This window comes from Arvicanthis niloticus, chromosome 5, assembly GCF_011762505.2.
Source record: "Arvicanthis niloticus isolate mArvNil1 chromosome 5, mArvNil1.pat.X, whole genome shotgun sequence".
Classification (NCBI taxonomy): Eukaryota; Metazoa; Chordata; class Mammalia; order Rodentia; family Muridae; genus Arvicanthis; species Arvicanthis niloticus.
In genome coordinates, this window is record NC_047662.1 from 82,275,118 (window position 1) to 82,292,775 (window position 17,658).

At 40.0% G+C, this 17,658-nt stretch overlaps 1 protein-coding gene across 1 annotated transcript in view; it reads right to left on the reverse strand.

Annotated features, from left to right (window-relative positions):
• Positions 1-17,658, reverse strand: part of Pappa (pappalysin 1) — a 223,026-nt gene that overhangs the window by 165,095 nt on the left and 40,273 nt on the right. Inside the window, exons 3-4 of the mRNA XM_034502365.2 lie at positions 4,948-5,093; positions 801-1,094 (exon numbers count right to left, since the gene is read on the reverse strand). Of these exons, the coding sequence (XP_034358256.1) occupies positions 801-1,094; positions 4,948-5,093 (440 nt within the window). The remainder of the gene's footprint in view (positions 1-800; positions 1,095-4,947; positions 5,094-17,658) is intronic.

Genomic DNA, 17,658 nt, shown 5'->3' on the forward strand with positions numbered 1-17,658 from the left:
ATATTTTGCTTGCACTCATGGGGAACTAAATTAAATATTATAATAGAATTCAGTAATGGTCTACTGTGTGCACTTTAGACAGTTAATCACAGGGAACCATAATCAGAGCTGTGACCACCCCCAAGGAAGCAGTGGCTTGTTCTAATTTGCCAAAGCTGCTAAAATGGCTTTAAGTGGCCTTGATGTAGCCTGTGCTAACAGGAAGCAAAGGGCACATTGGGACCTAGATCATGAGTCCTTAATATGGTTTCTGACGGCATTGAAAGGGCTGTAAAAAGTTAAAAGAAGTTAGGAAAAATATCATGCCCAATAATATATGACAATTTTGTGTTTGCAAGAACAAAAGCTCATTTTCTCCAGTCATCAATAGAAAATGAGTATAAGAAAATTGTATCTAGCTAATGAAGACCTTGGTTAAATAAAAAGCTTCAACAAATCAGTAGTGTAGAACATGACAGCTACAAAATATTAGTAACCTTTCAGACCAAGTTAAAAGATTTGCATTTTCTTAAGAAAGCAGAGATAGAGAGCAGATGATCCAGAACATCAGACCTCTGTAGTTCTACCTGGACTTACTGGCTTTGGTCTCAACCACCTGGCATATAGTCATGTATAACCTCTCTCTTGTACTTCAGAAATATTCATGAATTAGATGCTATTCTGATTGCTTGGAAAGAAAAGTCTCCATCTTAGAAAAATGAGCACTTGGTTCAAGGCTACCCTGAACCAGAACTAGAGCCCAAATCTGACATTTGATCCGGTGTCAGATGGGCTACAATCAGGGATGTGTAGGACCCTACCTGTGTAGCTCATGAAGTTGTTGTAAGGAGTGTTAAAGAAGCTATGAAAGCCACAAGTGTCATTCCCTGGTCCAGGGTCTCCACAAAACTTGTGTTTGGGGGCTGGGTTGGTGTCATTGCAGAGGTCTCCAGTTTCAAATGATGGCTCTGTCTCCATGCAGGGATCACTGCATGACTGGATTTCTGAGATGCCACGGAAGATGTGATAGAGGCCTAGGCTGTGCCCAATCTCATGGATCATGGTGTGGGTGTGTCCGGGAATGCCATAGAAAGATGGGTTCAAGACAATACCACCTGCAAGGAGAAAACCAGAGCATTAGGCAACTGTCCGTTTCTGGCTAAAAGAGCCCAGAAGTCAATCAAAGAAAAAAAAAAAGATGTTACTTACTTACACTGACAGTCTTATTCACTCTATGACACTACTACCCCAGGGTTGTCACAACTCTGCTGTGATGATTGTTACTATAACTGATGGGAGTGTCACAAATCACTTTGTATCATGTTTGAAAAGGGAACATTACCCCTCCAGAAGAGTAGCACTCACCTAAGCTGAAGCTGAACTGCTGAAAACACAGTATTTCGGTAAGGATTTTGATCTCTGGTTTGACTGGATTTTCTCCTGTAGCCTATACTTTATACTGTAACTTATGCCATGCTTCACATTTGTTTCAAATCCTGCTATATAGATGAACCCCCTCAAACAGGTTCACACTCCTTGGCTCTGGCTTTCATTTTGCCTTCATTAACCCTATCAGATCCCGCAACTTGATTACCATCTTTGAATCTCGTGCCTTCATCTCTAAATGCTCTAAAAGCAAGTGCACTCAGGAAAGTCACCCCTGGGTTGTGCTCTGTTAAAAGATTGCTTATAACAGCAATTGGTGTTTCTTCATTATTTATTATGTGTCCTTAGATGCTGCACACGGAGTCTTTAAGGAGGACAGCTCCCATTATCATAACTCAAACATAAAGATGTTCAGTCATAGAGCACCTAAATGACCCACCCCTGCTTAAGAGAAGTGTGATGGTAGAATCTGAAATAATATTCTTGGGTGGAGACTAGAATATAGTAACTGATTGTCTTTGGGTAGACTTGATTGTCAACTTGACAAAGTACAGAGTCGTCTGAAAGGAGAAGCCTTTACTGAGGCATTTTCTGAATGAGATTGGTCTATGGGCCTGTCTCTGAAAATTTCTCTTTATTATTAGTTTATGTAGGAGGGCCCAACCCACTGTGGGTGACACCATCCCTCTGGCAGGTTGGCGTGGGTTATACAGAAGCTAAGCATGAACTAGTAAAAAAACAAGCCAGAGAGTAAGCCAGTAAGCGGCAGTACCCCATGCTTCCTGCCTTCAGGTTCTTGCCTCAAGTTCAAACCCTGATTTCCTTCGAAGATGGATTGTGACCTGGAAGTATAAACCAAATAAACCCATTTATTCTTTAGTTGCTTTTGGCCCGAGTGACTTATTACATCAACAGAATGTAATTGGAGTACTGATTAAGTATGCTTTGAATATTTGATGAATGATAACACATCTTAAAAAGGGTTGTGAGATATAACTAATTACTTCCAAGGAAATTGAGTAACCCCTGGCAGATATGAAATAGCTACTTATTGTCTACCTACACGAGAACAAAATGTATAGAAAATAAACCTCGCAGAAATGAGGTTCAGGCCCTAACTCTGCCCTGTAGCATCAGGATTTGCATTTTAAAAAAAGACCTGGATGACTCATCTGCCTGCTAGGGCTAATGGTGCAACAGCAGGAAAAGAGGGCTAAAAAAGTGTGGTTCTAATAAATTGAGTTTGATTGAGGCTACTGCACAGGAGTTGCTTATGATCAACTGCATTTAGGATGGGGAGCTGGCAGCTCGCTGGCCAGTGGAGGCAGCATGACATTGCTAGTCAACCTCCTGCCTCACCGTGCCCTTGTTTTTCTCTAGGAGGCTCTAAACTAAGCATCTACAACAGGGCTAATGACCCATTGTCTTTTTATGAAGCCTTGCAGTTAACAGAGGCAGGGCCAGCCTAGGAACAGGTGATAGGACAGCAAACTAAATATCCAGCTTGGCTGTGTTCATTCTACACCAATTGACGCTTCCCTACAGAATGACAACACTTGCCCCTGAGTCCTGTTTCATTGCTTCTCTTAAAAGGCGAAATAGCTTGAGCCTGACATCACCCTGAAATACTATAACATGCTATAGATTTACAGCCTCCCCCATTTCTGGCCTTTAGCCAGGCTCTGACATTTATGAAATCATCAGGAGTATTTCTCTTTAACTTTAGAAGCCCAATTGTCAGCCATCCCTAGATGCTGATCAGGAATATTCTGGATGCTTTTTTAAAAATAAAGGCAGATTTCACAGCTTAGAAGGACCCTGGGACGCTGTCTAGTTAACCTGTATCTTCAACAGTTCAGGCAACAAATCCAAGAAAAGAATCTTGCCTAAGACCCTCCAGCTAAGAATGAGAAAAACCATGCCTTTGCCTCTCTTTAGCATCGCTTTCCTAAGACACAGTGAGCGTGTGATAAGAGGAAATCATTTTCAAGCTTACATGAGTCGTATGTGCTCTCCTGCTCACTGCCTATCTGGGTCTGATGCCTGGCTATGTATCCATCACTTATCTCAGATTTCAGGGTTTCCTAATTTAAGTATTATTGACATTATAGAGCACCAATTCTTTGCTGGGGCCACTGTGGAATATTTGATTTCATCCCTTCTGTTTGTTAGATGCCTGCAGCATGCCCCATTTGTAATGACCAAAATTGATAAGAGTCTTTTAGAGGCCAGACTTGACTCAGTTGATGATACTTATTTATTTGTACATATATTGTTTAGAAAAAAGTGTTCTTTCTCTTTTCTCTCTCTCTCTCTCTTCTCTCTCTCTCTCTCTCTCTCTCTCTCTCTCTCTCTCTCTCTCTCTTTCCTTCTCTCCCCTCTCCCCTTCTTTCTCTCTCTTCTCTTACACATGCTAGCTTCATCCCTTTAGAAATAATAGAGATCTAAGCCCATAATTTGATTTACCACAGTTTTCTTCAGCTGAAGTTATAGATTTCACCATCTTCCAAACAACCAGAAAGGCAGCTACTAGACTCTGGGCTTACTATTGACCATGCTGGCCTGAGAGTATGTCCAGCAGTGCCATTCTGCTGAGCCTAGGAATTCTCAAATCACGAATCTCACAGAGTCATCAGAACCCATTGTTGTAAACGATGAGAGAATTTTATTGAGGGAAAACCTGTTAAACCTACTGTAGTGCCTTTCTCAATGGAATATTAGAATGGTTATTTCAAAAAATATATCTTTAAAGAAGTGTAAATAAACCAGAGAGATGCTTTTCTCTTGTTATTCTAAGTGAAAAAAAATGTAGGACAGGAAATAATTGTAAGACTCCTATAATACGGAAACATGTAGATAGCTGAGAATATCAAATGAACAAAATTGAAAATTGTGCCTATACTTTAATTTCAAGTCTACACAAGTATAAATGGTCTCTCTATACATTTATGTACACTGGGCAAGAATACGGAAAAGTAAACATTCAAAGAACAGTAATTTTTTCTACAACCACTGGTTCAAGAATGATTGCCATTTCTGAATTGTAAAGATTAGCCTGCAGAAACTGATGTGCTGTTTATGAACAGATAAACTTTAAATATCAGAAGATTTCCCCACGTTGCTGGTGGACAGAACCTGGAGGAAGAAAAGTCTCTATACATTGTGTTTCTACTGTTTCTTTGGTATCTTTCAGAATTGCCTTAGCCCAGCTATGCCAGAATAATGTGGTTTCTGGGCTGAGAAGTATGCATGAATTATAAAAAGGAGGTACAAGAAGAATGCAGTTCCTGGATACAGACAGAAACTTGAACTCTGGGGCTTCCTCACTACTTGTATAACCTTGGATAAACCCTTCTAGCTCTCTGTGTCTAAGAGTTTTCCCATCCAGAAAGCTAGTTCCTTCAGAGGATTGCTTGATGGCCAGAGGTAGGGTCAGAGATACAAGGGTTTTGTGAATTAAACAAACAAATGAGTTATCCCACCACCATTATTGCCTGCACCCTTAAGGTTATGCTGAAGTCTTTCTCACACTAAGATCCAAATCATTGCTCTAAGTACCTTCTGAAGGGTTCTCAAACTCACCCAAGTGCATTAGGGCCTCTTTGTCCCATGGCCAAGTCGCCACTCCTGCCAACTCCTCCTCTGAAGAGTTTGCAAAGAAAATATTGAGATGTGTTGATCCATCCAGTCTAAGAATGTTCTTTAGCTCATTAACATCCAAGTAGGCTCTGAAACATAAAAGTAAGTTTGGCTATTACCATTGTACTCCAAAGGTAGTGTTCATACAGTAGGATCTTCCCCACATAATCAGGAGTTCTTACTCTGGACACAGAGCTAAACCCTTTGTAAGCATCACACTCTGAACATGTTATGTTATTTCATTTTACTGAAAGAAAAACAAATTAAGTTTAGCTATGAATGGCTGGGTTCAGTTTTGAATCTAGATGTGTTGAAGAACCAATGTTAGATTTCTAAGGACCATGATATTTTGACAAAGGAGGGGGCAACCTAGAAGAATAGACCGAGAATGCAGAGCTTGAACAAAATAACTTGTCTTGGCTTCTTTCTCTCATTCATTCACTATGGGCCTTGGTCATCTACTTGAAAAATGGGGAGATTCAGTAGAAGGTGTTCTTCGTTTTTATATTACTCTTATAAGGAGACATTGCCTTTTAAAAAATATGAGAAATGTGTAGTCCAATGTTTTTAAGTAGGTCATGCCAAAAAACCATGGTGCTGGGGTTCAATGTTGATGCCGGATAGCTCAGAAATGTATTTTCTTTCCACTGAGGCATCATGCTGCCACCCATCAACCATTCTGTATTCTGTAAAATTGTATTTCCTTATTTGTAAAATAGACTAAAGATGTTGAGCTTGAGGTTGCTGTCACTGAGATGGTCATATCATGGAAATGAATTAACTTTTCATGCTAGAGTAGTTGTCTCTTCAATGTGTTTAAGAAATAATCTTGGATTATCCAATAATAGTGATGGATAGACTCATTTGCAATAGCAGAAATGCTAGGTGTGGGAAGCTGCCTCTGCTCTTTGCTTTGGTTAGACAGATACATTATTTTGCACTCACTTTGAATGCTACCTCTCTTGACTCTTGTCTGTCATCCTGTGTTTTAGGAATCCTTATGAGTAGCTGACAATCACTGTTGGGTGGGATTAGAAATGTGTTCATGTTTTTCTCTTGACATACACGATGTACCATCTTCTTAGGGCATCTGAGTGTTTGTCTTTTGGTACCTAAATTTCAGCTCAGTGGTTTATATCTAATGAACCCTTAATAAAAACTGATAAAGTTGAATTTAAATTGACCAGTATTGAAGCTAAAATACCTAGGTCCTGGTCTCAGGTTTAGTGTTTCCTGACTCAGAGGCTACATTGCCTCATCACGACTCCACTCTGAAATATATGACAGCTATTGCATTCTGGCCACTCCCATCGCAGGTTTCTATGAGGCCAAATGTTGATATGATCTTCAGTTTGATGACTAGTCAGAAGAAAAGATTATAGAGGTGGCAAACACAGGCTTATAATGGCTAATTTCTGGGATAGCTTTGTAAGTTAAAATACTGACTCACCTTCTCTTTTAAGGTGCCCCCAGCCCATGGGGCAGAGAAAAATAAAACAGAGAAGAGAATGAAAATACAGAGGAGCCTAGATTTTTCTTGGAGCAACAATTTCCACATTGTTGTCTTTTTCTTCCTTCCCTCCCTCCCCCTCTCTTTCTTTCTCTCTCTCTAGCTGATTTACCCATTTCTCTCCAATGATCTTTTAGGCATAAGAGACATACTTGATTAGAGAAATAGTCTGAGGTGAAAAAGTTTCACGAGAGGAAGACACACTGTAAGAGGAGATATTTTAATTGGTTGTTTATTCAGTGGTAATTGCAGAGCCAATGTTTTCAAGAGGTGATATTCATCCTAGCCCAAAGCAGAAATGTGGGTTGTTGGATCTTCTCCCTGGCTAGTATGTGGGGTTTTCTCATTCCTGGGAAACCTCCATCTCTCAAAAGGGGTTAGGCTATTGGACCCACTGGCCTTTTTCCTCCCTGTCTATCTTGTTTAGGGGAATCCAACCAGAGGGAAAAGAAGCTTTGTTACTAAAAGATTTCCCTCTGTCTACCAAGGTCTTCCACCAATGCAGAGTTAAGCTGGATGTCTCCCAAAGGCATCAGGGAAGCCTTTCAACACAGGAGTCTGTGTGGCTCTTTATTATATCCATCTGCTTATCTCTTGAAGATGATGCAGTTTTTAGTTTTCACTTTAGGCAGTAGATGGAAGAGAAGGCACCAGAGGCAGAAAATTTAGAAGATTATAGTATAGGGATATTTAACCTGAACAAAAGAAAATGATTTTCTTTTGTTCTTGACTTTCTGTTTTGCAACTATGGAAAGACTAGCAGTTACAGTTTGGATGTGAGATGCCCAGGGGCTCTATTGCCAACACATGGTCCTCAGCTCTTGGAACAATTTGGGAAACTTTTAGAAGTGATGAGACTACCTGAAGAAAACAGATTACTGAAAGGGTACTTGAAGGTTATACCTGGTCCTTTTCCTTCTCTCTGCTTTCTGCTTGTCATGAGGTAACCAGCTCTTTTCCACCACATGTGCCCTCTTCCTGATGCTCTGCCTAAGCAGTAGGAGGCCAAGCAACATGGAGTTAGCCTTGTAATGCTATAGACTAAAATGAATCTTTTCAACTATAATCTGTATCTGTCAGGTATTTTGGTCATAGTGATAAGAAAAGCATCTAACACATTCACCTTGTACATGTATTTCAAATTTGACGAAATTATTAAGAAAATAACTTCTACCTCCTAGAAGAAAACAAAATAACTGTAAACACTGTTCACTAATTTACATGCTGCTAGTGTTACACAGAGGAGAACAGAGAGACCTGCAGCTGTGTATAAGCCTGTTAGCTCTGAGACAGGTCAGCAAAATGGTAGCACGCACAATATAGCTCCCCTCATTTTCTAGTTTCTTACTTCCCTCGCCTTAAGTGAAGCTGCCAGTTCCCTTTCTCATTGTTCTCCCAGTCTAGGTTCCAATATCTTTTCCCCAAATGTCTTTTTTTCTTTTGCAACCTCAGTCACACAGGATGGCAAAGTATTATTATCCAGAGCCCACTCTGTTTTCTAAGTATATCTGTGATCTTCCATCTTCTGTTTTACAATATACCTTCCTGAATTATAATCATGGAAAATCTTCCCCTTTGGGGGAAGTCTGGCACTCCTTGTAACTATCCTGACCACTTTCAACTGTATTTTATAGATCAGAGACACTACTTCTCATGAGTGTTGGAGAGACAGAGACATGATGTTAATAATCATAGACGATGATATTGACTAGTGTAGGCTAACATCTAATAAAATTAATACAGTTGTAATCAGTGTTGTGATCAATACTCCAAACTTATCATTACCAGTAGCTGAAAAGGAAAATATAGACACATTTTAATTCTAGTATTTATCATTCTGGTTTGTGTTTTATTCATATTATGAGCATACATTTCATTCATGAGACTATGGGCTTCAAACAATTATGTTAAAAGCCATTATAATTTATGTGCCTCTTAAAACCTTCCTCAAATTACACAGAGATAGTGAGGATGTGAAGCTATTGGGTACCTGTCCTTTGAATCATGTAGCATCAAACCGTGATGAGTAGGCTAAGGACTCAGGGAAGTGAGGTGATTTGCCTGAGGTCTTGCATCTCTGAGAATGATAAGGATCTAGCAGTGGATCTGACCCTTCAGGCTTATATACATGTGGTCTTTGATTTCAGAATCTTTATGATGGTGAGTGAAATCACCTCTTGCTTCAGGTAGGATCAATTCCTTGTAAGGCTGCATAGCTTAGAACACTGATCATGATAGGGATGGTGGCCTCCCCTCATCTCTTTGATCCGGACACCACCATGGAGTACTTGCATGTGTATTTATCCGCATCACACCTTGTTACATACAGCTTGCTGCCTGCTCTGTAGCTTAAAGTCTACAGTTCTTCAATGAGCCTGTGAACTACATCAGTGCTGTCCAGCTTACAGCCCACTAAAAGCTAAATGCAGAGGAAGCAGATACATATTTAAAAATGAAAAGAGTTACCAAATCTTTGTCTTTAAGAAATGCTTTCCTAAATAAGTTGAGAACCTTATACTTTTTGATTGCAAACACTTTCATATCCTTACATTAAACAAAATGGGAACAAGACAGAAAGTATTTAAAGTGTTCTCAATCACATTTGACCATAATGCCAGGCTCCCACTTTTGCCACATCCTCTCTTTGCCAAAACACCACCAATAGCACAACCAACAGTGTTTGGAAATGGAAATCTATACAGGAATGTTCCTGCTAAACTCATGTCCCTTCCCCAAAGCTGTGTTTCTTTCTTTCTGCACATCTCATGCACCTGGATTCCACAGTGAAGGTTGTGGGTCTCCAGGAATGTCTGTTTCAGGGGGCCCAGCCCTGATTGCCATGGAGCCCAGACTTTACCCCTTTGCCAGAACTGCATTTCAAAGCCATGAGTGCAGTTCTGGAGGGAGATCAAAGCTTTCTCAACTCAACTGTCATTAGAATATTTTCTTTATGCATCTCACTCGCTGGTTAGTGCCAACAACATATTTCCTAAATGCACTGGCCTGAGATGGTACAACTCTGTAATAATCTGAATGAGAGAGCTGTCAGGGCCTGTTTTATTGAAGGAAGCAAAAAAGAACCACATTCAAAATGCAAAACAACAACAAAACCCTTACATGAAATCATTGGAAAAAATCCGGGAAAGACCAAGGTCCTTGAGTGCTAGAAGCACAGTACACTGGTATACTTATTTATCCCTTTGAATGGAGGGTGGTCAAAGGTATGGCTCACAGGAAGCCCAGGTCAAATCTCATGTGCTCTGATTTTTATTCAGATTTAAAAGCAGGTCACCTTTTAGATGACTTCTTCTTTGCACAAGTGAGAGTGTTATTCTCCTGTGCTGCTCCCTGGGCTTTTGATGGGTGCAGGCTGGTCACAGAGGATGGTGCTGGACATGTGCAGGTGACCTCAATTTGTGGAGCATTTGTCTGAGCTGAGAGTGGGCCAAGCTAAAAACAGTTCTTTTGGGCTAAAAGAACAAGAAGCAGATGGCTATTTTAAGACAGACACAGAGGGATTCGAATCCTTCTTCCTCTGTGCAGTGGCCCTCTGACCTCGAACACGTGACTCTATCTTTTTGACACTCAATTTCCTTACCTGATAAATGAAGATTATAAAATACAACATGGATGGGAATATCAAAACTTCAATATGATGATGCATCAAAAGTAACTAGAAGAGCAACCAACTCATGACAAGGCTGAAAGATGTTTTGTTCTCTTTTGAACTTGCTAATGGAGACAAAGGACCCTTTCTCATTGCCTATTTAGGCTAGCAACCCATCACTGACCCTGGATCTCATCACTTTGTCAGTGTGTGTATTCTCCTTCCTCACATGATGGGTCACTCTGTTTCTCCAGCTCACAGAACAAGGTTCAGTCCCAGCACTGTCCAGTTCCAAATTTCAATTGCAGCTTGCCATTTCTAAGGAACCCCATGGATTCATGAACTGCTACTTCACTTTCAAAACACACCAGACCATTTGAAAATGATTATCAAATATAAAGATCAAAGCTGCACAAGGCAAGCCATCAAAGCAAGATAAACCTCAGAATGTTTATTGCGTCCATATTCTTGTTCCAAATAACAAGCTTTCTCCAAGCTGTGACCAGTTCTAAAACCTGAATTTTGTGTTTTATCCCAAGGGCCCTAATGATCTGGAATTTATTTTCCTGCTTAGTTTCATCATTATAAATGCCTAAGTTTGCCTCTCTTCTTTATCAAAAGACGCACGCACACTTCTTGGAGTGTATATTAAATTCTTGGAATCTTGAATGTTTGCTTTCTGAAACAATAGCTTTTATATGGAAGTTTGACCCCTAGACAAGAAAAATATAACAGCAACAAAGATAATTGAAAAACTGGTTATTCTTTCATTAATTTATTGAACAAGACATTCTTTCATTAACTCTTCAGCTTCCTCCTGGCTGTGTGCTTTCATCCTTTCTTTACATCACAACTTCCTTCTTCTCTATGCACAACTCATTCATTTATTCATTCATTCCAACTTTCATCTATCAACATTCATAAAGATTCTATCATATACTATAGCTAGAAACTGGTCATAAGAATGTGAAAAAAGAAAAGATTTACACTGTAAAAATCTAGAGGTTTTATGAATGAAGTAAAGTAAATAGATGATAATAACACCAACAAAAACAACAAAGTGAGATAATAATTTTAGAGTTTTCTGTCTACTAACACTACTGATATGCTTTCAAAAAGATATCCTTTTCAAGTTTTAAAAGAACTTGTAAAGTCTAATTAAGAGTCTTTCCTGTGCACATGTGAAGATACTATGACAAGCTGAGGTAACTACTCTTTTCGTAGGTCCTCTCACTTATTGGGGTCATGATGAATCCATGATGGATGCAACGGAAAGGGTGTGAATATTTGGAGAATTAGATGAGCTGTTATATTGAGTCCAATGAATGGGGGCAGTAGAGGGTTGATCAGAACTTTGGCAGTGACAGGTTGATCAGAAATTTGGATTATTTATTAAAAAAAATGAGATAAAATTAAGGAGAGGTTTATAAACTTCCTGAGATAAAGAAGGAATTCAAAAATGGTGAAAAACATGCCATTGACTATAATGTTTCTTGTATCATAAAAGGTGCCTGAGTGGTAAGAATTTTCACAGAAAAAAAGACTACTCTTCCAATGGGTGCATTACATTTGTATCTACACAGCTGCTATTTTTCTCTTTTAACATTTTGAAAATCAGCTTTAGAAATGGCTTGGGTAGAAGACAAGTGCAGGAACACCTGGTTCTTATCCAGCTCAGCTACACATATTTGTTTAATGTGCCTCAAGAGTCAGCACTCAGGACTCCATCACATCTAGAAGCCACCCTGTGCCCTCTCGGAACCCAGGTCTTCTTCATACCAGCATTTATTCACAGAGCTACTTACTTATAGAAAATTTTAACATGGTATGTTCATGCCTGGCTTTGTGTACTGTTTGATGTTGTATAGCCATGGCTCAACACTGCACACATACACAAATGATTCTCTCTTTCCCTAGTCTTTACTTATACAATATTTATTTGATAGTATCAGGGGCTCAGAGTTCACTAATTTTCAGAGCATCCCATAAAATTTGAAGTATCCTTGGCTACATAAGAAAACACAGTACCTATTGAAGCATAATATTATGTTTAAAAAGTACCATTACAGCAATATGACAAGTTGTGTCAAAATACTGCTTTCACAACAAAACTATGGAGATCTAGGATTCACAGCTTTCTCTTCCCACCATCTAACTTCCTTCCTGTAGAACTCAAACCACAATTGATAAATAGTACAGTTGACCACATTGAAGAAAATATGTATAGCTCAATAATGGCCCTGGGGTTTGTCTTTCTCATTGAAATACAATTAAACAAAGACAAAACATGTGTTTAATGAGTTGAAATCGCCACTGTATCTTATGTTTAAGAAATTATTCAGATTCTGGGTGCTATGGCTCTAGTTTTAGCCATGTGTGCCATATAACAGATGGGAAGGCTAACTAAATAACACTGAGTTTAGGAAGGATAAATCAAGAGTTACATCATCACCAGAGGTTGTCAATAAGGCAGCATCTGGAATTTAGTCTGGACCATGGTTCCATATGAGTCACATAATCTTAGGCAAATAACAAATGTATTTGAAGTGAGAATAATGCAATCACAGCAGTAGGTGTAGATCTCTGTTGGTGACCTTTAACAAACCTAATAACTTCCATATTTTGTCTTTCCTGGAGCTAAAGCAGAGATGGCTTTCACAGGGTCATGTGAGTACAAAGTTCACGTTTGGAGAAAGGATACTGGAAAAATGACATGGTATTGTCAAGCTCTTTGAAAGTACCATTACATTCAAGTTAGTTTTTGGAAAAGGGATGCTACACTTAGAGCTTGAGAAAAAAAATGAAGTAGGAAGCATGCATACTTCCCAGGTGTCGCCACTGAGAGTCAAGGGGTATTAACAGGGTTTTCAGCCTGTCATCTATCGTAGCTTTCTTCCCTGGTGTGCTGAGCACATTGTACCTAATTAGACACAGGAGCCGGGAAACTCTCTGAAACATGGAACTGTCTCTTATTTCTCTAGTTACATCATTGTCCACATGTGACTTCACCTGTGCCTTTTAAACGCATCAAATCTTTCATTTGTATCACTATATCTGTCTTCTCTTAATCATTCGTCGTGCATAGGAACCAGAGTTGCAAAACCAGCTATGAGAATGTCTTGGTCAAACAAAGTGTAGACCTTGAAGTTTCCCATTTGAAATACAAAGAATTTTAAATAAAAGTAAAGAAGTATCTGGACTTCATGCTGGCCATTGTGTTACTAGAAGAATCCAGTTTCCTTCTCCGTGTATGGCCAAACCGCAGGCAAATTGTGTTTTTCTACCAGGAATTCACTTGGGAAAAAACTTCCCTTGTGCATCTTCCACCATATGTAAGACATGGAGGCACTTCATACTTCTGTGGTGTTACAGTCACCATTGCCCACTACAGCTATAAAAAATGTTCAGTAGTCAGAAGTCAAGCTCAAGACTAAGGGCTGCGGTTCACTGTCTGAACTCACAAAAGGCTGGAATTACAAACATCAGAAATTTAAAATGGAGACAGTGTTCTCCCTGCTGTTTGACCACAAGACCACTAACACAACCTAGCGCACAGAAAAGAGGACAGAGAAGCAGAGGATGAAGGAGAAAAACAGAAGGTTCTTCTCAACAGGGACCTGCAAACTTGTGCTACTTATGCAAACAAATCTAGGAGAAAGGTCTCTGTGTTTATGTGTTAGTTCCTTAGTTTGGTGTTTACAGAAAGTGAGAGAGGAGGTGTGGAGGTTCCCTCCAAGGTGGTAGGAAATGCCCAGTCATGATGTGCAGGATGATGGTGAGCGGCAATCACATTAGGGAAGTGCCCCTCCCCACACTAAAAGGAAATACACTGTTGTTTGTAGGTCCAACCTTCCCTTGCAGCTTCATTGGCTGTGTTTCCTAACTGGAAGGGAATTTGACCAAGTCCTGAGGCTGTCATGGGCTGTCAGTGTCACCAGTGGATCGAGAGAGGGAGAGGAGAGTGCTGAGTTTGCCAAAGTTAGGATGGAAAATCCCCAACAGTCTCCTAGAGAGGCCTTCAAAAGGGTACCCAGTATTCCCTTCAGTCCAGGGAACTGTAGTTGGGAATGCATATTAAACCTAGGAAAGGGGTGAGAGACAGCACAGCCTTTCAGATCCTGTCATACTGGAAGCTCCCCTGTGCTGGGCTGCCTGTGACCAGGAGGCAGCTTGCAGGGCTTGGGACTGACATCATGACGGGCATCTTTCTGCCCTTCTGTTCCTTGACTTCACAAAGATTTAGTGAGCCCAGACTGGGCCCCAGACATGCCTTTTTTTCCTTGTTAGAATTGTGCAATCTTCGTGTGGCATGCTACACTGCTTAACTCTCCAGAAGAGGAATACATTAGCATAAAGTATGGACAAGGGTCTTAGAATTCAAAGATACAATCTAAAAAAAAAAAAAAAGAAAAAGAAAAGAAAAAAGGAAACTCATAGCTGCTAAAAGTCAAATGAAAGCAGTGATGGATTCAAACGTCTCTGACTCTTATTCCAGCCATGAAATTCTAACAAGAGGTTTCAGAATTGAGAAGCAGGTGAGTGTAGGATATGGAGGGAAGACATCAGAAGATTTCCCAGGGAAGGGAAATCCCCAAACAACAGCTGGAAACTCATTGTTGCATGTAGTGCTCATGTCATGCCAGGTGCTACCCCAAAAGGTGAATCGTATGCTATGGTGGCACTTCATCAAATCTAAACAGTGAAGCAGACTGTTCCTCCTACCCTGATGTGTCATAGGAGGCAGCTACACAGGGCTACAGTGGTATCAGATGGGTTAGTGGAAGTATACTCTAAATTGTTTGGTCTCTCAAACTTGTTATTTCACATAGCTCACTGCTTTGAGCTTCCTGTTCTTTTAGTGTTTCAGAGCCCTGGGTAGTCTTTGTTAATTACAGTCTCCCCTGTATCCTTCTGATCCTTCTGTCAATGACTAAAATGGTACAGTGTTCTCAGGTGGAAATGGACTGAAGGTGAACTTTACTCAGCATCAAGAAAACTCAAGATTACATTAGAGAAAATTAAATCAGGCACACCAACAGGCACACCAATGTGCCTGCTCAGGTATACTGTGTTTCAACATTAAAGCAATCATGGTAAGAACATCCACTAATATCCACCAAACTGGCATGTGCCTCTTCATAAGCATTGCCAGCACTGCATGGAGTAGTTTGTGAGGCAATACGTCTTCTAATACAGCTAGACATTTGGGGTAATTGTCAAATAAACTAGTGTACAAACTGGATAAGTTTGATATAAGTGATGTGGTCTTTACATAACAGCACCAGTTCCGTGGCCAGTCCTTAAAAGAAAGCATTTTAAGAATGAAAGTAATCTGGCTAAATGCTCTCAGTTTGTAGATTGCAGTTTGCTCCAGTCTTTGTTAAGAGCCTGTTGGAATGCAGTCTCTGTGAAATAAGTGCTGACAGGCAGGCAGTCTGTCTGTGTGTGCATAGAAGAACTGGGAAGAACACCTACAATACCTACTATGTGCCAGACTCAAAACCAAGTGTTTCACACTAGTGACTTTATTTATGTTTTATGACATGTCACAGGATAGCTGTTATCACATAATTTTAATGGATGAGAAACCACCAACTTTTACTGAACACTGTGCCAGGGTCAGGCAGCTCGGGTAGAGTGGAGCCAAGATTCAAACCCTGGTCAGTCTCCAGCGTGCATATTTTTTCCACTACACCAGTCCTGACTCCTGTTATTGCTGTAGTGAATATTAGTCACGTTAAATAAACTCTGATATTCTGATTGTAAGATTCCAAGTAATTTCTCTTACAGGATTACTGGAAAAGAATGAACAAAGTTACTGAAAGAAAAAGAAAAAAAAACCCAACACAACAATGCCCTTTTTCATTTGCAAACTGGTTAACACTTCCCAGGACTCCCTGTTATATTACTTTTATATGAGCCTCATGGCCACATAAAATAATATATGATGTGTGCCATCAAATATTATTTCTTTCAGTAGATGTGAAAATGGAGACTCAGAGTTTAAGAGACTGGTCCAAGATTGCATAGCTAAGAAACTGCCCAGCCAAGGACACAGTGTGTTTCCCCTGAATTTTTATTTCTTCCTAATCATGATGATTCTTTGAGATGTTCAATTGAGGAACATATTCAAGCATCTACATACATGGAGTCCCAATGAGCCCTTTCTTGCTCTCTGCTTCCATCTTCCCATCTCAGCCTTACTTGTCCTACTACACAACCTGCCCCTTCTCCCCATAATGTCTTTTCTGTCATTGACATGCCTGACAATACTGTGAACCTCTTTTGTCTCTACCACATCATGAATATTTCCCTAACTTCTCAAAACCTCAGTGCTTCTTCCTTTTCTCAGATATCATGGAAACTTATGGTCTTGGTACTTTAATTGGAAATGAGTGCTCTGCCTTCTTGTCCATCTCCGGGATGACTGTAATAGCAGGACATTAAAATGCAGAGTACAAACTCCTGGAAAGACAAGAGATTCTGTTTTGAAATCTAAAAGCTTTTGTCAATGTGCTTTGGCTGTTAAAGACATCTTAGCAAAACATAGGTGTTGGGTGAGGAAATAAGGATGCTAGATATAACCTCTCAAGTCCCTAGTGATCAGCTTCTAAGACTGGAACAATTGGTAGTGGGGAGCTTGAGGGACTGAAACAGCATGGGAATAGGAAGTGAGATCCTGGCACATTTCAGATCCACATCAGATCTCTGTTTCTGGTGGAACTGGGCTATGCCTGCTCTCCTTTACAGCTTGAGCTTCTTGTGCTCAGCAAGAAGGAACTGTGGAACAAGGCTTCCCATATGTCTTTAAGCTCTTATAGTCCTTGATGCCTTAACAACTGTTTCAGGTTAAGAGCATCTATAGATTCAGAAGTGCAAGAAACAAAACTAAAGGTTAAATCATTTAATGGGACTCCTAAGGGCCTAGGCAAGATTACAGAGTTGACTAAAAGATGTAACTTTTAGTTGCTGGTGTAATTCACCTGATGATTCTATAGGGGTAGAGTGGGGAGGTTGTGGGTTCCAAACTAAGGAGTTGAGAAATTTGTCTCCCAGGCAGACAACTAAAGTGCAAAATGTCAGTTGCCTTCTTGGCTTATATCTGCCATGGGAAGAATGAATAAGATTCATTTGTGATGCCTGTGTCTACCTGATTGGACACATAAAAAGGCTAGCCAGGCTTGTGAAGAATTGATGACCTCACCTTGGTACTGTGGGGTTATCCCTTGTAGTAATAAACTCAGTAGAGCAATTGCTGGTCAGTTTTACCAAGAAGGTGTTATCACAGGGGCAACACAGGTGTTGTCTTGGATTGACAAGAATGGAATGTGCTGCAAGTTTATACTGTTAGAGAAAGTGAAGAATGAAAGTAAAAAGAGAAATGAAATAGACACAGAGAGAGACAAAGACAAAGAGACAGAGAGAGACAGAGACACAGAGACACAGACACAGAGAAACACAGAGACAGAAAACGAGAGAGAGAGAGAGAGAGAGAGAGAGAGAGAAAGAGAGAGAGAGAGAGAGAGAGAGAGAGAGA